Source organism: Thermobia domestica, chromosome 9 (genome assembly GCF_964235325.1).
Source record: "Thermobia domestica chromosome 9, izTheDome1.hap1.1, whole genome shotgun sequence".
Classification (NCBI taxonomy): domain Eukaryota; kingdom Metazoa; phylum Arthropoda; class Insecta; order Zygentoma; family Lepismatidae; genus Thermobia; species Thermobia domestica.
The window spans coordinates 160,613,801-160,636,269 of record NC_137462.1 but is presented as its reverse complement, the minus strand read 5'-3'; the positions used below and the strand labels follow the sequence as shown (position 1 = coordinate 160,636,269).

At 36.9% G+C, this 22,469-nt stretch overlaps 1 protein-coding gene across 1 annotated transcript in view; it reads left to right on the top strand.

The window, feature by feature from the left end:
• Window positions 1-22,469, top strand: part of LOC145694188 (homeobox protein unc-42) — a 291,671-nt gene that overhangs the window by 102,670 nt on the left and 166,532 nt on the right. The window contains exon 2 of the mRNA XM_081770301.1: window positions 7,921-8,075. Coding sequence (XP_081626427.1) covers window positions 7,921-8,075 — 155 coding nt within the window. The remainder of the gene's footprint in view (window positions 1-7,920; window positions 8,076-22,469) is intronic.

The following is a 22,469-nucleotide window of genomic DNA, read 5'->3' as shown; positions in this document are numbered from 1 at the left end:
CCAGTGGCGTATTTAGGGGGGTGGCTTCCGGGCTTAAGCCCTCCCCGAAATCTTACTTAGTAAAGTAAATGAAATATCTTGCAGAATTTTCACATTTCCAGGCAAAGCCCCCCCCCCCGAAAGTTAACAAAGCCCCTCCCGAACAAAATCGTAAATACGCCACTGGGACACACCAATATCATGGAACGATTTTTATGACGGTGCCCTTAAACTATACCAACTAAAGAAGTAGACCCAATTATCTTCGTGACATTAGGGAATGCAGGCAGGCGCATTAGCCCAGGTTGGGCACAGCTATAAAGAAAACGCATGGAAACAAAGTAAAACATCTTTCAGTTTTACGTCCCGCTTGTAACCAGAGTCTGATCTAGAAGGTAAAAACTGGGGGGGGGGGGGAAGAACCCAGACTATGGTAGGTATATCATGAGTTTACTATACACTTTGAAAGAAATATTAATAATACCTTAAATTATATCTGTCACTCAAAAAACTGGGGGGCCTAGCGCCCCCGGACCCGGGCTAGATCCGCCACTGCTTGTAACGTAATAAAATGTAATACAAGTACTTGATTGATCAAATCTGGTTATCATACCGTGAACCACCACTCGTAAAACAATGAAAATACAGTTACCAACTACTATGTGGTCTTCACGTTGCTGTTAGTAACCACATTATATCTTTACTATTACTTATCGATATATAACATGCTCTGTCTCATAACATCTATAGCATCTGTCCAAGTTAAAATTCAGTTGTTTTACGTTTTTACCAAGCACAGAATATGAACCCAGTCCAATCCTACAATAGTCTCACTGTGAAAGGTGAAATTAAACTGCCTGGCATTCGAACCCATGTCAGGCATTTGCTTTAACGTCCGTTGCAGACTCTCGTGGCGGCTTGCGTGCATACCCATGGCTTTCAACTATGGTTTAGTAACCAAATCAAGTGCCAAGACAAATACAAATAGCAAACACGCCAACTCTCCATATCAAGTTAACGCAGATGGGAGGGGAGGAATGTATACCTAAATTCCAAATTTATGTATCCAAAACAATGAAAACATGTTTTAATTTTGAAAATTATGTTTTCTAGACCAAATATGAACTAACCAGAGATTTCAAGGAACCAGTTCGTCATAAGCTAGAACCATCGCATATCACTAACTATTCAAAATTATATTACTAATTTCTAATATTTCAAACTACTAAGGCAAGGGAATGAGTTAATTTTTTGTGGAAGCTAATTTGAGCTCATTTTACTTTCATATATACATACCAATAAGCTGAAAGTTTCAAGAAGGCCTGAAGATGGTCAAAAAGGGTTCTCAAGCCCTCTCTCCTGGCCTACATCCTAGCTACGGACATGACCGTGTTATACTACTCTATGTGAAGATACGTTCCTCAACCAACATAGGACATTTTTTTCGATTGCTTACGTAAAGAAAAAATATTTTATGCAACCTATATACACCTTTGAGTAATTTCAAAATGCTCCAAGATTTCAAATGACTTAATCCAACAGTCAATATTGTATGATATTTAAGTTATGAAATGAGAGCTCGGACCACGGTGGCTCAGTGGTAGTGTGGTCACTTCTGACGTGAGGAATTACTCCCTGTTCAATCCTTGTTCCAAGGTTAAGTACCATAAACTCCGTCGGTCCAGACCTACTATGTAAGTGAACCGGTAAAAATGCACTTTAAACAGAACATTCATAGGAACCAATACTAAACCGAGCCCTGCGGGGTGTCTAACCCCGTTCGCTTGCTGTCACTCGCTCAGTTATATTTCCCTTAGTAAGTAACACTGGAGATCTTATATTTGCAGGATTGGGGGAGAAACTAAAAGATACCCAAAATCACTTGTTCTGCTCAAAGTGCACTCTTACCAGTGAACGAAAATTAAGCAAACCTAACCAAAATATATTTATACGTAATTATGCCAGTTTTTTTTTTTTCCTTTTTAATAGAACCACTCAATCGTAGTAAAATAATCACCCTGACTACTAAGTAATCTTGACTCGCTATCGCTCACTTGGCATTACTATGTGAATTGAATATTGAGCTTTGATGAAGAAAGTAACCATCCTGGGTACCAACTCTCTTTACTTATATATGCGCACCAGCATTCTAGAACCTTCCCCGTAATTACTGTCAAAGTTGAAGAGCTATTGGGGCTTAACGGAATAAATAGGTCTACACTGTTCCCAAGTGCTTTGTGATGAACAAACACCATGGCCCTTTTTTCCACAGAGTTCTCTCGTTTCCTCCCACTTTCGTTATTCCAACATAATCATTCATTTCATAATCAGTCTCCCTCAGCCCCAGTGCATAATCGTGGGACATTAAACTTTAAAAAAAAAAAAAGAAAAGAAAAGAAAGATTAACGTAGTCTACACAAACTGCTACTTCTATAAACATACCTTCATACATTTACGTAAATAAAAAACAAACGAGCTTACGGAATCTCGCAGCACTGAGGTGAAAGTAAAACAAAACTAATTGAAATGTAAAGTAGTAGATCTTCTAGTGCAGGAAAACCAACTTACTTGAAATCCTAGGTGAGTGACCACGATCAAAAATGCTTCCACTCTCCTTCTTATACTAATTTTGCACATCAAATGTCAAGCCAAGACGAAGCTAAGTCGCTTCTATGCTACTGAATTCTGGGTATTACAAAAATAATGACAACCCGCCCGCTAATGCTACCAATGAAAAGGATCCACCAGTTAGTAACCCCTACGGGCAATTTTACTATTGGGCAATGGAAATAAAAAAAAAAAAATGCTTTTTACGTTAAGCAACTGATAGCAGACACTGATATATTACTTGTTTTCTCTGTTGTTTTTTAAACCTTTCAATACCCACGTATTTTTTCTGTTGTGGGACTGGGTTGTTAGTACACAAGATATACATGGAAAGATACAGCAGGCGGCGCGGTGTCTCATTGGTAGAGCGTTCACCTCCGGTGCTTGGGGTCCCTGGTTCGATCCCAGCTCGCGCCGTGTGGACTTTGTGGTGGACAAACACCGTGCTCGTGGGTTTTCTCGGGGTTCTCCCGTTTCCTCCCACTTTCTTCATTCCACCATTTCACTCATTTCTCATTATCACCGTCTCCTTTAGCCTAACCGGCATAACCGTGGGACGTTAAACTTAAAGATTTCATTTCATTTTCAAAGATACAGCACCGAGGCTACTAGGCTATATTAGACGTAGATCCGTAGCTTTCATTCAAACCACATTAGAGAGCACGGTGGCTCAGTGGTAGATCCTTATCTCTGCGGCGTGAGGTCCCTTGTTCGATCCTCGACCAAGTAAGTTTGGGGTGGGCAACATCGTGTGCGTGGATTTTCTCGGGGTACTCCTTTCCCTCCAACATTCTCATTCCATCAATTCTTCCATCATCATTCACTTACTTTGATCATCGTCTCCCTTACCCTAGCGGACATAAGTATGGGACGTTAAATTGAAAGATTTCATTTCAATTCATTTCATTTCTCAAACCACAGTACCTACCATCGAGAATCAAACCTGTTCTGCATAGGCAGCGAAGTTCTAACTACTTGGCCATGAGGAATCCCATCAGGGGTGTCATTTAGAGAGGGCAGGGAGGGGCAATTGCGCCCCTGAGATTGAGATTTATATAGATTTTATCAATAGGATAGTATTAAATCAGTAAGAAAACGCAAAATTTTACTTATATCAAGAGGTCTTACCCCCCCCCAAGCAAAATCTGAAATGACGCTCCTGAATCCCATCGATGTATGTTTGGTTTGGTCAACAACATATTTTCCTCCTTTGCTTCTTTCTTTAGTGGTTGAATAATAATAATAATAATAATAATAATAATAATAATAATAATAATAATAATAATAATAATAATAATAATAATAATGAGTTTCTTCGTGGTTAAGCGGTTAGCGTACGCGCCTTTGGCATGAGAGACCCGGATTCGATTCTTGGCAGGAGTTCATGTGGTTCGAATTCCACGTTAATCAGTAGGTCCCGTCTCATATATCCTCGCTGCTTAAAGGGACGTTAAACTCAAAATCAACTCAACTCAATAATAATAATAACATACATCCAGAAATGCTTTAGAGGTGGCTGCAAATCGGATGATTAATATGTATGCTTCATATACATAAAACAAAACGTAATAGACGACTAGTTAGCTTCCATGGGCACGTTGTATTACAGAAAGATCAGTATTATAAACGTAATTTGGAAGATGGTATAAATATAAAGAAGGCAACAATGTAATCCTGGTATCTTATGCGTTCATCACAGGGATGATACTGCATTGTAATATATATAGAATATAGGAATAGTCTATAGTTGTTTTAAGACATCGGAGAACTCCAGTATGTGACGTAAAATAAAGTGATAAACAATTCCGCTTTTTTCGCCTGTGATCAGTACTCCAACTAAGATTTTTTTTTTTTTTTTAAAAAGGTACATTGGAAGCTTGTACGGTGGCGTCAACTGCCGTGTCCCCGTACGAATCCTTCCATTTAACACAATGCTTCTTCACGACTGCCGGGTACGAAGAGTTGCTCGAGACAGTTGTTCTAAAGCTAACGGTGGCGGCGACTGTTTTAGAGGAAGCAACTACAGTTGCCCCGTACAAAAGCTCCAATTTAAGCAATACTTCACAAGCAGTGACATAACTCGGTGGTTGCGTGTTAAAAGGACATTAGAAGAACTAAAACACGTAAATGACGTAATCGAATTTTCCGAAGAAATAAAATAAATTTCGATGATTTTTTCCAAACCAAACTTTGACTTTCCGCTGAATAAAATGAAATGAAATGAAATCTTTAAGTTTAACGCCCCAGGAATATGCCGGTTAGGCTAAAGGAGACGGCAATAATGAGAAATGAGTGAAATGGTGGAATGAAGAAAGTGGGAGGAAACGGGAGAACCCCCGAGAGAAACCAAGAGCACGGTGTTTGTCCACCACAAAGTCCACTCGACGCGAGCTGAGATCGAACCAGGGTCCCCAAGCACCGGAGGTGAACACTCTACCACTGAGCCACCGCCCCCACCCCCGCTGAATAAAGTCGAAGTCACTACTTCGAAAATGAAATGAAATGAAATCTCTAAGTTTTACATCCCACGTTTATGCTGGCTAGGCTAAAGGAGACAGTGATGATGAGAGATGAGTGAAATGGTGGAATGAAGAAAGTGGGTGGAAACGGGAGAACCCCGAGAAAAAACATGCACACGACATTTGTCCACCACAAAGCTCACTTGGCGCGAGTTGGGATCGAACCAAGGACCCCATGTGCCAGAGGTAAAGGCCTTACCACTAATCCATCATGGCCTCTATTAATAAAATTGCAAACTTTTTTTCATGTTATAAGTGTACAGCATACAGTACATATATACATTGTATTATTTATACCTTTTATAAACCATGAGTTGTAAGTAACAGACCGTCTAACGTCGTAAATATATTTCACGTGAATTACTTTTCTATATTGAAAGTATTTATCACGAAAACCTATCAACATAATATTTTCAGATTTGAAACGTCAAAAACTGGAATGTTACGCGCTTACAAGTACGTCAGATAAGCTAGTAAATTTGCATGCATAGTAAAACTAAGTAAAGTTGACTGATAATAATTTCCGCCCCATCACATTTGGTGCCTTAACTCTCTGTGCTACTCGACTATTTTTACAAATTGATTCCCTCCCTTCACAATGTTTCACGAAACAAATCTTGGACCCGGTAGAGTTCTCACCTCTGACGCCTTGGGTCCATGGGTCGATTCCAGCTACTGTCAAGTGAGCTTTTGGTGGGCAAACACTGTGTGCGTGATTACTCTTAAGATTCTTCCGTTCCACCCCACTTTCTTTTTGCAACCATTATCACCTATCTCATCATCACCTTGGTGGATAATCGCAGGACGTTAAACAAAAAGCTTTATGTGAAAATATTCTAGCAAAAATGGCTAACAGTCTTTTAGACTACACGAAGACGATATTCGCGCTGAACACGGTTTCTAAGCAAACATGTTATGAAGTTATGAGATTTACTCTATGTTATAGTAATTCTCCTCCGAGGAAGGGACCGTCTAAAAAGAAATAAATAAACACAACACAACATTTACTTTGTGCACCTTGAAATGTAGAAAAAGTTTATAAGCGCCAATGTTCAAAGAATTCTCAAAATTCAGATTCGCCCATTCTTTCTTCTTAACTAACGGGTTAAAATAGGAAGAGTTGCAACCAGAAGTCACGTTAACATGTTAGTGATTTATTAAGCTTAAAGAGAGTTATACTAAAGTAATCGGTAATTAAAGGAATATTTAATTAATGTTATAGTTAACTATTGTACTTACTCAGGCTTTTGTTTCCTTCCTTTGTTCTTTTTAGCTGTAAACAAACCTAGTTCAGTAAATGACTCTTCTTCTTCTTCTTCTTCTTCTTCACCAATTTAATGCCCGAGGCAACAAATATCGTTGGATAGTTAGTAAATATATGAAGCGTATAATAAATTAATAAGATCGTGTTACGTAGTAAAGTATTAAAAGTATAAAGTAGAAGATATAGAATGAAGGGTGTTACGACCTCCCACGCCGTGACACGATATGCATAAACCGACCCGCAAGAAAACGACAGTTGTTCTTTGTTCAATGACGTCACTCATGATGAAAGAAAGAACTGTCCATGGGCGGTCAGAATCTCACATACAGATGGATGTATGAAATATATAGCTGACGTATATAATATACGTATACATATGTAATATACGGAAGTTTGTTCGATGTCAGACATCCTGCAGCAACATGATGTAATATCTAAGTGAGAAAAAGGCAGTAATTATGTAGTATATGGATAACGTATGCTCCATACAGATTTCCGTACTAAACGTAAGGATTCCATATATTTGTACAACATACCGCTGTCCGGATAACGGATTTTTCTCAGTGTAGGTTTTGAGACGTGCTGTTTTAGAAGCCTTCTTGCATTGTTGGGAGCAAGGGGGGAAGCAAAATGTCGAAAAAGAGTCTCCCTCATGGAGGTGTAATGTGAGGGTTTTCCACACAGATTTTTAAAGAATGATTTCTGTGTTTTGTACTTTCTATGCATTTTGCATTCGCCTGGTGAGGCTAAGGAAATTATTTGGAAAAATTTGAGTTAGAGTGGCGTTGCCGGACCAAATTCGGAAGTATTTTTTTAACGCACCCCTTAAATGTTTATTGTCCTCTCACTTTGTACAAAAATCTGAATTCAACACTGTACACATACTATATAAGATAATGCTAAAGAAATTTAACTTGAAACAGAATAGTGCAATCCTAACCTTAAGAATAAAATGTATACTCATGCATCTTTGAACTACTAGTTGTTGAGTGATCTAAAGTGAGATAGTTACGGGAAACTGTATACCTGATTAATTAATCAGATGACAAAGGAAAGTATCCCGTTCATATATTATTATTAGTTATGATACTTGTCTGAAATTACATTTAAAGTTCCAGAAGAGATTTTTTCCCCTGATAGCAAAGTACATTAGTAAAACAATCTCATGGATACCAATATCAAGCTTTGATAGTTAAAATGTAGCTACTGCATATTACTTAATAATTAATATACTGATTAATCCTATTAAGACTAATTAAGATGAAAATAATTTATTTTAATATACGATGTAAAAGTTGTACCAAAAGAACTATCCAGTTGTGCCACGCCCTTTTACATTTCATGGATAAAATTTAACTAAACTCACTTTAACTGGGTAAGAAAGTTATTTATTATAAAATTCGATTGCATTGTATGATTAATAACTAATAAACATTTCATTTCCTTTGTCTTCTAAAGCGAGAGCTTGTGCACATACACGTGTCTGTGCAGAAAGCAAGCGTGACGCAGCTAACCTGATTGCATCTCTAATTTTGTGTCTTGCGCCCACAGGTCCCGAGGGCGCCTTCAAGAAACTGAAGCCCGAACCGGGGACGCCGCAGCCGCTAGGTGGAGGTCCCTCGCCCACAGCTCATTCCGGCCACACTCCCACCACATCGTCCTGTCCCACACCCGCTAGGCGGCGACACCGGACAACGTTCACGCAGGTAAGAGCACATCTCTCTATCTGTGTATTTATCCGAAGACTAGAAGGAGAAGATAGCACTATATGAACCATATCGACAATCCTTGATTTAGACGTGGATCATAAGGAAATCCATATCGGTAAAAATTGAAGTTTTGTCGCTTCAAATTAATGATCTGCCTGTGTCTTGATTCATATTACCATTTTATTTATTGGCGTTTGGAGTAGCCGGTAGGATAATTTTAAACTTTAATCGATAATGTTGTCTTATTCATATCTCTTTAGCTTGTCTCCTTTTGTACAAATTTCTAGTCTATGCCTATATACTATTCATACATTGATTACTAGGTGCTTTTGCTTCTCAAAATCTAGAAGTCGAGAAAAATCTTGAGATCGTGTAAAACTTCTTTAGTTCACTGATTAGAGTTTAGCCTCCCTTTCAGCAGCGAGACTTATGAGGTATGGATTTACCGAGGAATCCAGCGCGGGTCTCCTACACCGAGGATGCGTACCTTAACGATATAGCTATAAAAGAGCTCTTAAGTGTATTACGGTATTGTTATGTTTATCTTGAAGCTAAATGAAAACCTCCAGAAGACTATATTCTTTATAATTAAGGCAGTTTCTTGAGAGGCTAATGTTTTCTCCTATTGTAAGTTCTAACATTAACCAGCTTCATGAATAGATGATACTCAACTAGTAGCTTATTCGTCTGTTATTAATATACTTGAATCCTATCAATAGACTGGAAGTGCCGATCAATAGACTACGAGTAAGTTGGTGGTGGTCAACATTGTGTTCATTGATTTCTCGGGGTACTCCCGTTTCCTTCCACATTCTCATTCCACTGACTCTTCCATTATCATTTACTTGCCTTAATCATCCGTCTCCCTCAGCTTAAAGAGCATTATCGTGGGACGTTAAACTGAAAGGTGTAGTGCACATCGACACGCGTGCACATCCGCACAGTTCGATTTTCGTGCATATCGGCACGGTATTTTTTTATCTTTATTTATTATCGTGCTAATCCGCACGCTCCCTGAAGCGAGGTGCGCAGAGGAGTGGAAACCTGTTTACCTAGAAAAGGGAACTGACTATAAGAAATTGGCTACAAACTTATAAAATATGAAAATAAAACAAAACCAGTACAACATTACGCACATTCATGCAAAACTTAATAACTACGTACAATTGGCTACAAACTTATGAAATATTAAAATTAAACCACATCAGTACAAAGTTACGTATATTCAAGCAACACTTCACAGCTACAAAATTTAGTTTGGATACAAACTTATGCAAAACACATTTATGCAAAACATATAACAACATATGTTGATACGTCTGGACGACCTATAACATGCCGCTCAAGAGCATGGAAAAAAACAATGACTACATAATTACATCGCATTCGATCCATACCCCTAGGCGGCTCCGATAGGTATAGTATATCTGTACTAACTGCACCTCGTCGAAAATAATCCACGGCTACAAACTTATGAATATTTACATATTACAATATCAAGCCTACTCGAGTTTATGCTTATACCTCAATCTCCTGAGACATCTCCGAAGACATCAGACGAAGAAGAGGTAGCCATATAAGAATCATCATAAACGTAAATAAAATTTAGTCACTATAAGATGTAAAAGAGAAAGTGTACTAATATATTCTTGAATTAGAGTAGAAAAATTAGTCACACATTTTCGATATACCATACAATGGTAATTCTTAACATATCTCAATAAATAATATTTATGTTCTTCAAGTTTTTCCTTTAATTTTTTTTTACCATCTAATGGTGCTAAGCCTAATAAGCAACTCATTTGCTCCCCACTGTGCTTATGACGTCATGAAAATACAGTGCGATAGCACCACTTTTCCTCTACATCTCCAGAATCTGATGAACTGCAGCCTATAGAATTCGAATTTCAAAGTAGAAAATATGAAGTAAAGTCTAGTATATTCCTCGTCTGAGGTTCAAAGGTTCTTTCTTTCTAGTGTGTACCTGGGAAAATCTAAAGGATAGAGATGGTCGCACCGTCAACCTGATCACCAGTTTCGGACTGAGGGATATAGGGCCCCGGCAGGACCCTCACTTGGAGGGCCCCATCTTCCTTCTGGTGGTGGCTTTTCTTCATAAAGTTGTCAGCTTCATATTTATGCGTGGTAATGGGGCCCCTGGGTGGGGACCTGTTCTGTTTCTTTATGGTGTTGCAATAACTTGTCAAACAACTATCAGAAACCCCAGCAGGACTTTATAAAATCAGTCCATTTCGGCATTCATGGGCCCCAATCTTCATATTGTTGAAATATATTCTTACTAGGCGACAAACGAAGGGCCCGAAACAGGCCCTTATAATACTGTTAGTTTCATTCCAATAATGGAACCCCAAAACTACATTCAATGGTGGGCGCCACGGAACTCTGGGAAAGAAACAAACTACAATGAATATCTATGCTCCAACACAACAGACATCTTTTATCTTACTTTCCATGTTATTCAATATTCATTACGAATATATTTAGAGAGGGTCCCGGCAGGAATCCCTGCTCTCCTGTCCTGGCGAGTCCAAGCTTGCTGATCACGTCTTCTTTTCTAGGTGTCAAGGCCACGGAAATGTGTAGCTTTGCCTTATATCGCCCATGGGACACATTGGCCTGTCCTGGATTCAGACATCTTATATCATTTTTACTGACAGATCAGTTGCCGTGAATTGAGAAGCTCTATGCTGCATGATACTCAACTAACTTTTTCCTTTTGATATTACAGTCGTCCCTTTTATTACCAGTTATCACCAGGTTATGGCACATGCTGATGATATAAAATTAATAGGGAATGATAGGAGAACATTAGAAAGAAATGCAGAGGACTCATTAAACGCTTGTAGGGACGCGGGTTTAGAAGTAAATGCAGAGAAAACTAAATACATGAAAGTTCGTCGGGATCGTAATACGGCAAATTATGAATGTTTTAAATATCAAATAATAATTTTGATAATGTGGATACTTTTCAATATATAGGATGAATATTAACAGACGAAAATTGTATTTACGAAGAAATTAAATGTTGACTAAAAGTAGGGAATTCGTGTTTTTATTCAGTTCAAAATCTCTTCAGTCGCGAATTTTGTCGAGGAATTTGAAGCTTAAAATATATAAAACGATAATCATGCCTGTTATTCTGTATGTTGCAAAACATGGTCGCTTACTCTAAAGGAAGAACATAGACTGAAAGTATTTGAGAACAAGCTCCTGAAACGAATATTCAGACCCAAGAGGAACAGGAATGGCAGAAACTTCATAACCAGTGTCTGCATAATTTATACCGTTTGACAAACATTGTTAGAGTCATCAAATCTAGGCGGCTCAGGTAGACAGTTCATGTAGACAGAATGAAAGAAAGTAGGAACGCTTGCAGGACCAATCGGAAGAGGACCATTAGGAAGACTAGGAAGATGGGAGGACAATATTAAGATAAATCTCGCAGAAATATGAATACAAAGTAGAAACTGGATCCAGTTGGCTAAGGATAGAAGTCAGTGAAGAGCTTTTGTGAATGCGACATTGAATCTCTTTGTTTCATAGGCCATAGAGTTAGTTTTAGTTAGTTCTTCCTTTTACACCATCCCTCAAGTTTAGCATTTCCCCACTTCAACTCTTTTACCTTTCTGGTCGTAGTTGATTTCACAAGAATTATTTGAATAGTCTGCTTCGTAATTGTTTGTTGGGCGACTCACATTTTTTTCTTTCTGAAAACTTCTTCTGTCATGCGTTCCCTGTTTTTCTTTTTCCTTCATATTTTAGATTTTCATTAATAATATTACCTTCTAGTCAACGATTCTACTTTCTCCTATTTAACTATTACGCTTGACATAGCTTATTTTGTTTCAATCAACATTTCCTTTATGTTTTCATTATTTATCATTATTCCATTTTCTTTAAAAAATTTATTATTTTTATTTTGTAACATTTAATTTATTATACTTCAAATTTCACAAACATAGGCTATTCCATCTGAAAATCATGTATGCCTAATCTTTCTACATCCTATCAACACACGTTCTTTGTCATACATACATACTCTTCTTCACTATCTTTTCTAGATTGATATTAAATAACGTTTGGCAAAATGCTACATTCTCGTCGAATTTCCATTTTAATTACATTTTCCTCTATCATTTCTAACTTTTACTGATTGGTACGTGCCCAAATTCATAATAAGGTTTCGATAATTTAATTCAGTTTCAATTATCTGTAGCAGTCCCATCAAAACTTCAGTCCGTCAAATGTTTTGTTCAAATCAACTAATTATTACACTCATACAGCGAACATTTAGAATACCTGAACTTTATTGTTGTTTCACTTTAGTATGGATGCTTATGATATGCAGGTGAAGAACTTAGTTTTCTGTTATTGTCAATATTTTTTCATTAATATGTATTGATTTTAACTCATTCGTCTCGTCCTACTCACATCCTTCAATCATCATTTAGCTATTACTAGACTCATAGCCCACATACTGACTGTACATGGAACTTGTGTTCATTTCTTTATCACTTATAATTTCTTTCACATATTTTATAACTGCAAAACTTTAAGAGCAGTTTTTCCAGTATTGTAGTTGGTACAAATCGTTCTTTCGTAGTTTCCAGCCTCATTCTGAGTAGTAATCTAACTTGTCTTCACTGTCGTCCTTGGTTTTTTTTTTTTTTTTTTTTTTTTTTTTTTTTTTTTTTTTTATGCATGCAATAAGTGCTGATGAGATGTTAGAAGAAGTACTGTAAGATTGAAGTTTCCACCGTTTCTCTTCTTGGAAAGGGTTTTCAAATATATACAGGATGTTTCAAAACAACACCGACAACGTTTGGGAGGTGATTCCCGACACCAAGATAAGACAAAAAGTATAGACTAACCTGGGTGCACAAATGCTTCCTTTCGGTGTTATAGGCTACCGAAAACATGAAAAACTTAAATTTAAAGGCCCATAACTCCAAAACTATGGGACCTACCGTAGGCCGGTTAATACTTTACTTAGAAACCGTTAGGTCGTCCAAAATTAGTTAATGCCAAGGTATTTATTTTAATTAACTTCTTAAACTAATAGGCTTTACAAATTAATGACTATACCACTTTCTTTTCCGGTCTATCTTCACTTATACCACTACATCTACTAAACAGGAACCTTCCTGTATTCTGGAAACCATTCCAGTAATGTAAGCCACACCTGGCTATACAATACACTTAAAATAACAATAGCCACACTAGGCTATAATGCCTCTTGAACATACAAACAACTTCAGCCACATCTGGCTCATTTCAGTCCTCAACTAAATACACATACAGTAAAACCTGTCTTTAACGGACCCTTTATTAAACGGAAAACTGTCTTAAACGGAAATATTTCACGGTCCCATGAATTTTGGAGAACAAAACGTGTAAAAAGTCCCTTCATTAAGCGGAAACTGTGTTAACGAAAAAAAAATAAACATTTAACGGAAAATTCTGAATTCCGGACTACAGCGTTTAGATGTTTAGACATTTTGTGAGACATATACATTACACTGTCTGCGATAAAATGTTAGTTCTTTTGTTAAATATTTCTGGACAGTGTTTACCTTCCCCAACCACTACTCATATTCACCCCCACAAATTGTCCTTAATCCCCGCAACTTAATCAAAAATCATACGGAATGTCGGAAAGAAGAAAACGAGATAGAGGAGAAGAGTAATACGATACCGAGTTCGAAGAAGAGTGTAGAATAAATACATATCAAAATGCTCTCAGAAGTTTAAAGGAACTGAAAAAATTGTCTTATGACAAATGATTCTGATTCACTTAGTATAATTTCTCAGGCTAAAGTGTATGCGGAAAGTCAAGCAGCCAAGCCGCAATGTACACGGAAAACCCTACTTGGCTATTAGAAAAATAAGAAAACGTGTGCAGAGTATATTTTGTATTCCTTTTAATTTTTTGTGTATTTATTCGTAGAAGAAAGAAGTACTGTAATCGAACAATGTACGTAGAGCAATATATTTTCTCAGTATCCATTTATAAGCATGCATTTTTTTAAGAGGAAAGGTCTACCTCCACTAAGCGGAAACCTGACTTTAACGGAAATTTTTGCAAGTCCCGTTCGATTCCGCTAAAGACAGGTTTCACTGTATAAACAATCACCTAGTTACCCTTTTAATTTTTTTAACCATTGTTCTAATCTTAATTACGTTCTTCTTTTGTTTATACAATCTAGCCACTAACTTTTAACACTTTCACTCCCAACATCTTCCTGGATATCACCTTAAAATGAACTGCACCAAGTGACTCCCAACAGGAACTAATATGTGTCCTATCCAAATATCCATATTTCAGAACCCTGCGATAATTCCGAAACAATTTTTATAGAGGTAGTTGTGAGTATTTCAAATTATATGCTCACAGCCAAACTCCGTCTGTAAAAACTTTTGCGGAAGTACCATAGGATTCGGAAACATAGATATTTGGGTAGGGCACATATTAGTTCCTAAGTGAAGTCTTGACTCGACTACGGTAGGTCCCATAGTTTTGGAGCTAAAGACATTTAGAGTTCATGTTTTCATGTTTTTGGTAGCCTATAACTCCGAAGGGAAGCACTTGTGCATCCAGGTTGGTCTATACTTTATCTTGGTATTAGGAATCACATTCCAAACGTTGTCGGTGTTGTTTTGAAACACCCTGTATGTCTTGTTGTTGAGGTTTATTTCTTCTTTTGCTTCATATATAGCAATGCGTTTTCTGTGGTATCAGTTGCACCAGAGAAAGGTGAAGGAGAACTGAAGGCCTCTATTTGATGATCTCAGTATCTAATTGAAAGTATTGTATGCTATCATTTTTCTTTTTTAAAATGAGCAGAAGTAGAATCACATCCGAAGAATACATATAGGAAAATCATATATACATACTGTTTCATATAGCCTAATTGGGTCTATAACAGTCGAATGTTGAATATGCGATCTTCTTTCCCAGTCGTTATCAGGCATTAACATGAATATTTGATTTGTTGCATGTGTAATTAACAGCAGAAGGAGATCTGTTCCTTCTCCAACAATTACCGATGGGCCTATTGCTGCTACTTTTGTAACTTTTACTGTAACAGTGTAAAAGTGTCTGTGTCTGCAACTACTTAGTATACGTATCATTTAACATCTTCCTCAATAGAAGTACGAAACTTTGTTCTGAATGGTTCACATCTTTTATGCTAGGTTCTCCTTCATATTAATCAAATATTATTCTATGTGTTATCTTCCGTAAGGCTCCACGAAATAGTCACATACTGCGTTCGTATGTTTCCGTAGGCTGTTAAGCGAAACTTATCAGGCTCGAAATTCATCTATATTGAAAATTTGATTGAGATTAATCGAGTGATTCAAGAGTTACGAAGTCACAAGTGAGTCACTGTTAAGTTTATATATTAGATTAACACTACAAAAGAGAGATGATCCACAAATTTTCCTCATTGAGATGTCTAACAATAGTAGAGAGTTGTGCTGACAGATTTTCATTGCTACGTACAATGCACAACATTATATATATAAGCTGTAGAGTGTCTTCGTTGTTTATTGTTTTTTTTTTTTATTATTTAAAGGTAACCAATGATTTGATCATGTTCTTGCACTGCAAATGAGCTTCACTGAAAAGCTTACCAATAGTCTTCTTAAGAGAATCAAATTCATTTTCATAAGCTCGATTGCAATTCACGAAGTTATCCTTAACAATTCCGCTAGAAAAAGATGCATCTTCAATTAAACATTTATTGAAAGAATAGTAGCCACGAAACCACTGTAAAAACTTTTGTGTATCTGCTACGTCTTGCTCCTGTCTTGACAATCTTAGATCGACGTGTTGTCCTGAATATGTGTCATTAACTCCAGTGACCTCTTCAATAGAAAATAAATCTTCCTGGCTATGAAACAACCCTTGACACAGAAAGATGTTATGTTTATTTGAAAACCGTTACGAAGAAGAAAGTCGGTAGGAAATTTAATCTAACAGTACTCCTTCTAATCTTAGATGCTGCACATCAGCACTCATTTCGTGTGTAGTTAGAAAGGCAACAAACTATGAAAAAACGATTAGTACTGGTTACAATACTGGTAGCAATTGATGTGCAATTGTAAAACGTCATACACAAGAAATTATGAGTGCTAAGTAAATGTATTTGAATGTTCTATGTACGGTTAGTTTGCGAGCTTGGGTCTAGAAATAGAATGTGAGTATGACGAGACGAAAAATCTTTGAGTTTTACGTCCCATGGTTATGCCGGTTAGGCTAAAGGAGACGGTGATGATGAGTGATGAATGAAATGGTGGAATGAAGAAAGTGGGAGGAAACGGGAGAACTCCGAGAAAACCTACGCACACGGTGTTTGTCCACCACAAAGTTCACATGGCGGGGGCTGGGATCGAACCCGAGATCCCAAGCACCAGAGGTGAACGCTATGACGAGACGAGTGAGTTAAATTCAATATAATGCTAATGAAAAAAGTATTGACAATAGCAGTGAAATACATTCTTCACCTGTACATCATAAGCATCCGAACTAAATGTGAAACAACAATAGGTATCATGGCGGTATCGTATATGTTCGGTATTTAATGTTTTACCTTATTTGTGCTAATTTATAGAATTATCAAAAAGACACATAAAGGGCTTCGTGTCTAGTGTTGTATTGTATGGGGCAGAAATATGGTTATTACGCAAAAGCGATGAGAAAAGATTAGAAATTCGAAAGGTGAGTGTGGTGAAGAACAAGAGAATTAGCTGGGTTGAGCGGAGGAGCCTACAGTTGATGGATAACATAAAATAAAAATCACACCTGAAGACAAAGAGGTTAGCTGAAAACCATAGAGCATGGAAGCTTTTCAGTTACAGCAAGTGACCTGCCAATAATGGCAGAATACCTGTATTGATGATGAATTTATTGTGTATATTATTATTGTTGTTGTTGTTTTGATTTCCTGTAATTTGAAACAGTTATAACAAGAGTTAAAGGATTTTGATCTACAAATCAAAACGAGACGAGAACAATATTTCATCCAGAATATCTTATGGACCCACATTCTCCCCAACAAAATACGAAAGAACTCGCATATTTTTCGTAATAGAGAAATAAAACAAATGAAGAATTCGGTGCAAAAAGCATTCAAATCCAATTTTGTCTACTCCGGACATATTTCAGATTTGAGATCTCTATCTGATGCTCTTTCATTACTTAAAAGATTAATTTTCAGATATTGCAAATAACTCTTACAATGTAAAAATATGTGTTTATATTTTCATGTATTTAAATGGAGTGTACAAATTTTAAGCCTCTTTTTTTCTAACAACTTTGGTAATTGGATTTGAATCCCTTTTGCTTTGAATGTCCCAAATGTCGTTTCTAATCTACTATAATGGTCTACATTATTAATGTACACAAACTTAATAGTACTCTATAGTCAAGGAGATATTTACTGATATATATATATATATATATATCAGTTTATGTGGAAATATTTTAAAGGAAACATTCCACTTAAATGGCATAATTTATTCTAAAAATGTTTCAATCCATTCTCTTCATTTAGTCATAAAAACAAACTTTTGGGTTTTATTATGAGACATTACATGTACTAAAAGATTTCAATGTGAATTTAGACACAGCTCTAACATCCATTACAGGATTTTTGAGAACTTTTCTTTTTTTTTTTTTTTTTTTTGTGAGAAGTACAATATAAGTAATACTTCATATTCTTGCAGCTTTCGTTTAGTTATTTTGGATGTCTAGGCTTACTCCCAAATACATCTAATTTGACTAGATTAGCTAACTTTGAATGATGTTAGTAAGTTTCTTTTCTTTTTCTTTTCTTTTCTTTTTTTATTTAGAAAAACTATCTTTAAAGAAATCACTCTTGAAGTCAACATTGAAAAAACAAAATATGTACAAACAAGGTGAATAAATATAAAATGTGAAATAATAAAACAACTAAAATAAAGTTAGAAAGGAAAGTAAAAGCATTATTAATGCTGATTAACTCGTACTATTATCCCGTTGTTGTTACAACTGATACCGAACCAATTTCAAATTACTTAAAGGTCCCGTTCACCACAAAGTCCACATGGTACGATCCAGAATTGAACGAGGGACCCCAGCATGATGAATGAGTGTTCTACCACTGAGACTTCATGCCCAGTCTGTTTACTAGTAATGCAATCTGCTACAAAACTAATTAACCTTAAGCTCATAGGAGGTTGAGAAATTAATCGCTCGAAACCTCATTTTGTGTAATCGTAATGGTCATTTTCAAGACATTACTGCTGACCAGAGGCGCACCTATAAGGGGGGGTCCACTTGATTCCGACTCCTCCTGAAACTTCCTAACACAACATACATTTGTACACTTTCTCAATAAAGCTATACTTGTTTAACAGGGAAATGATTGATGTTGCATGAAAATTTGATCTTACACTTCATCTGTACTCTTTCTCCTATAAAAGTAATCTTCTAACTAAAACTAACTAACTCTATGGCCTATGGAACCTGGAGATTCATTGCCGCGTTCACAAAAGCTCTCCACTGCCTCCTTTCCTTAGCTACTGCATCCAGTTTCTACTTTGTATTCCTATCTCTGCGAGATCCATCTTAATATTGTCCTCCCATCTGCGCCTAGGTCTTCCTAATGGTCGTTTTCCGATTGGTCTTCCAGTCAAGACTTTGAAAGCGTTTCAACTTTCTTCCATTCTAGCTACATGACCTGCTCATCCAAGCCTCCTAGACTTGATGATCCCAACAACGTTGGGTAAACCGTATAAATTATGTAGTTCCTCGTTATGAAGTTTCCGCCATTCCCCATTCCCGTTCCTCTTGGGTCTGAATATTCGTCTCAGGATCTTGTTCTCAAATACTTTCTGTCTATGTTCTTCCCTCAGAGTAAGCGACCATGTTTCGCAATCATACAGAACAACAGTCATGATTACCGTTTTATGTATTTTAAGCTTCAAATTCTTCGACAGAATTCGCGACGACAAGTGATTTTGAACCGAGTAGTAACACGAATTCCCTGCTTTTAATCGACATTTAATTTCTTCGTGAATATGATTTTCATCTGTTAATATTGATCCTAAATATTTGAAAGTATCCACTTTATCAAAAGTATTATTTAATATTTTAACGCATCCATAATTTCCCGTATTACGGTCCCGACGCACTTCCATGTATTTAGTTTTCTCTGCATTTACTTCTAAATCCATGTTCCTGCAAGCGTTTAATAAGATCTCTGCATTTCTTTCTATTGTTCTCCTATCATCCCCTATTAAATTTACATCATCAGCATATGCCATAACCTGGCGAATACCGTTCAAATCTAGGCCCTGGTTGCTATCTTTGACTTTTCATGTGGCGTATTCCAGCACCAAGTTAAATAATAATGGCGACAACGCATCTCCTTGTTTCAGGCCATTTTCGACGTGAAAGCTCGTGGACAAAAATTTTCCTACCCGGACTTTACTTTGGGATTCATTTAAACATATCTTAATTAATCTAATTAGTTTCCTCGGTATTCTAAGTTCCGTAAGAACGTTGTATAATGTTTCTCTCCTAACCGAGTCGAACGCCTTTCTAAAATCAATAAATGGTTGATGTACCGGGGTATTGTATTCCCATCTTCTACGGCCGGTTGGAATTTTTGGCGAATGGTAAATATTTGGTCGATAGTTGATCGATTTCGTCTAAATCCGCACTGATAATCTCCAATAATTTCATCTGCCAATAGAATATTTGCAGATGGGGTCAATCTTGCTAATAGAATATTTGAAAGGATTTTATAGGATGTTGACAGAAGAGAAATGCCTCGATAATTATTACAGTTAGTTTTGTCGCCTTTCTTGTGAATTGGAACAATGATTGGTTCTTTCCACTCTTGTGGCAATTCTTCCTTGTTCCAGATAAGGATAATGAGTTTGTGTATCTTGTTCCACAATTTTTCGCCTCCAGCTAAAATTAACTCAGCCGGAATTTCATCTACACCCGAAATTTGTGTTTCTTTAATTTCTTTATAGCGGTTTCTACTTCTATTCGGTTGGATTCTGGAATATACGATTCTGCGCTGTGTATCTCCTTTTCTTCACGCACATTAGTTTTTGGCTGCGTGTTCAGCAAATCGTCAAAGAAATCTTCCATCTATTTAAGATGCTATCCCTATCAGTGAGAACTGTACCATCAGATTTCTTTAATATATAAGCACGAGGTTGATAGCCTTTCTTAAATTCGCTGATCCTCTTATACATGGCCCGTCTATTTTTATTTTTACTATTATCTTCAAGTTCCTTAATTTTAGCTTTCAGAAAATCGCGTTTTTTTGTTCTAAAAGTTTTGGAAGTTTCCCGCCTGATATCTGAGAAATTTTGTGTAGTTTTTTCATTCGGATTTTGTAGCCAGCGTCATTTTGCCTGTTTTCTCTTCTCTGATAGTTTAATGCATTCCTATACGAACCATGGTTTGTTCCTACGTATTTGCGCGTGTCCCAGTTTCTCTTTTGTTGAATTTTTAATGCTATCTCTAATTTCAATCCAAGTATCCTCAACACTAGTGCATTCCGAATCTTCTAAAACCGAGAATCTATTCGAAATTTCGATCTGGTATTCCTCTCTTACCTGGCTCTCTTTTAATTTCTTTAAATTGAATCTCTCCGTTTTAGGCCATTGAATATTACCTATATTCAACGATAATCTCTCTCGTATTATCGCTGCTACCAGGTATGATCAGTGTCATAATCAGCTCCTCTAAACGACCGGACATCAATTATGCTAGATTGCCTTCTTCTATCTACTAAAACGTGATCAATTTGATTATGTGTTTTTCCGTCTGGTGATGTCCAAGTGTATTTATGAATGACGCGATGTGGGAATTTTGTACTCTTCATGATTAGGTTTTTGGATGTTGCAAAGTTCACGAGTCTAACACCGTTTCATTCTTTCCCTATGCAGACTTTCGTTCCCTATAATCGGTTTGAAAATATCCTCTCGTCCTACCTTCGCGTTGAAGTCCCCTAGTAGAATTTTCATATGGTATTGCGGGAGTTGGTCAAATATCCGTTCCACTTCTTCGTAAAAACTGTCTTTTATATCGTCATCCTTATCTTCAGTTGGGGCATGTACATTTAAAATAATAATATCACACCACCGTCCCCTAAGAGTAATAAAAGAAAGTCTGTCAGTGACAAATTCAACCCGTTTAATTGCTGGTAATATTCGTTTGTGAACGAAAAACCTTGTTCCTAACTGGTGATTTTTATTTCCTTCCCCGTAAGAGAACGTAAAATTTTCGGAATTCACAGTTCCACTTCCTTCTCATCTAACATCCTGAACTCCTACTAAGTCCATCCTGCATTCCTCTAACTCACTCGTTACGGATTTTAACGCCCCTGCCCTATAAAGACTTCTAATATTCCATGTTCCAAATCGCATGCCCATTTTCTTTTACAATGCCATCGCTTGTCCAAGTTATCAGTCCTTGTCCGAGGCTTTTGTGAATGTTTCTCAACAAATGCTTTTTTTTTTTTTACAGAATGAGATTGTTAGCCTTACCCAAATCCCCAAGCTAGAGGACCACTCCTTGTCGTCTGTCCGCGACTGCTTATTCAGTATATTCACAGCTAACCTCTATTTCTAGGGACCTTCTCGATCCGCAACCTGAGGACGCGCCATGCCGTGGTGACAGGAACCTACGTTACATGGCTAGTTCTCTCTTCTATCTTCTAGCATTCTTATCTGAAAATATAGGTGGAAATATTTTACAATTACTTATCGCCTTTTCGGGTACAGAATAATACCCATTCACTACTACATAGCAAAATGACTTTTAGTATTGGATCCCTCTCCCATAGCTTGGACACCTCTGAACAAAAATTTCTGGGTGCGCGCCTACTGCTGACTAAGGGGAAAATTGAACAACTGTTGAATATTTTTTACGGTATCTTTTCCCAGGCTCTTTACTGAAACGAATTATATTCACTACTAACTAGAAATGTGAAACTTTGCACATTGATATTCGTAACATTTACATATCAAGAAAATTCTCAACATTTCGAGTCTCATTGTATAAAGGGAAACAGCATAATCAAAGTTCCAGACAGTACCCCACTAATACAGCCGAAATGAAAAAAAAAAAAAAAAAAAGATGGAACTAATTCCCACAAAAATGAATTTTGCTATAAATTTAAGTCAATACTCTTCCAATCAGTATAACAACCCTTTTGGACCCAGGTGGCCAAAGTGGCAAACACGAGTGCGCCACTTTTTAAATCCGCTCCTGTGTTCACACTAATTAAGATATCGGGATAATTTTTTTGGGCCAAATATGGTTGGACTATAGTTTATCATATTAGTTTTTTTCTTCTGCGT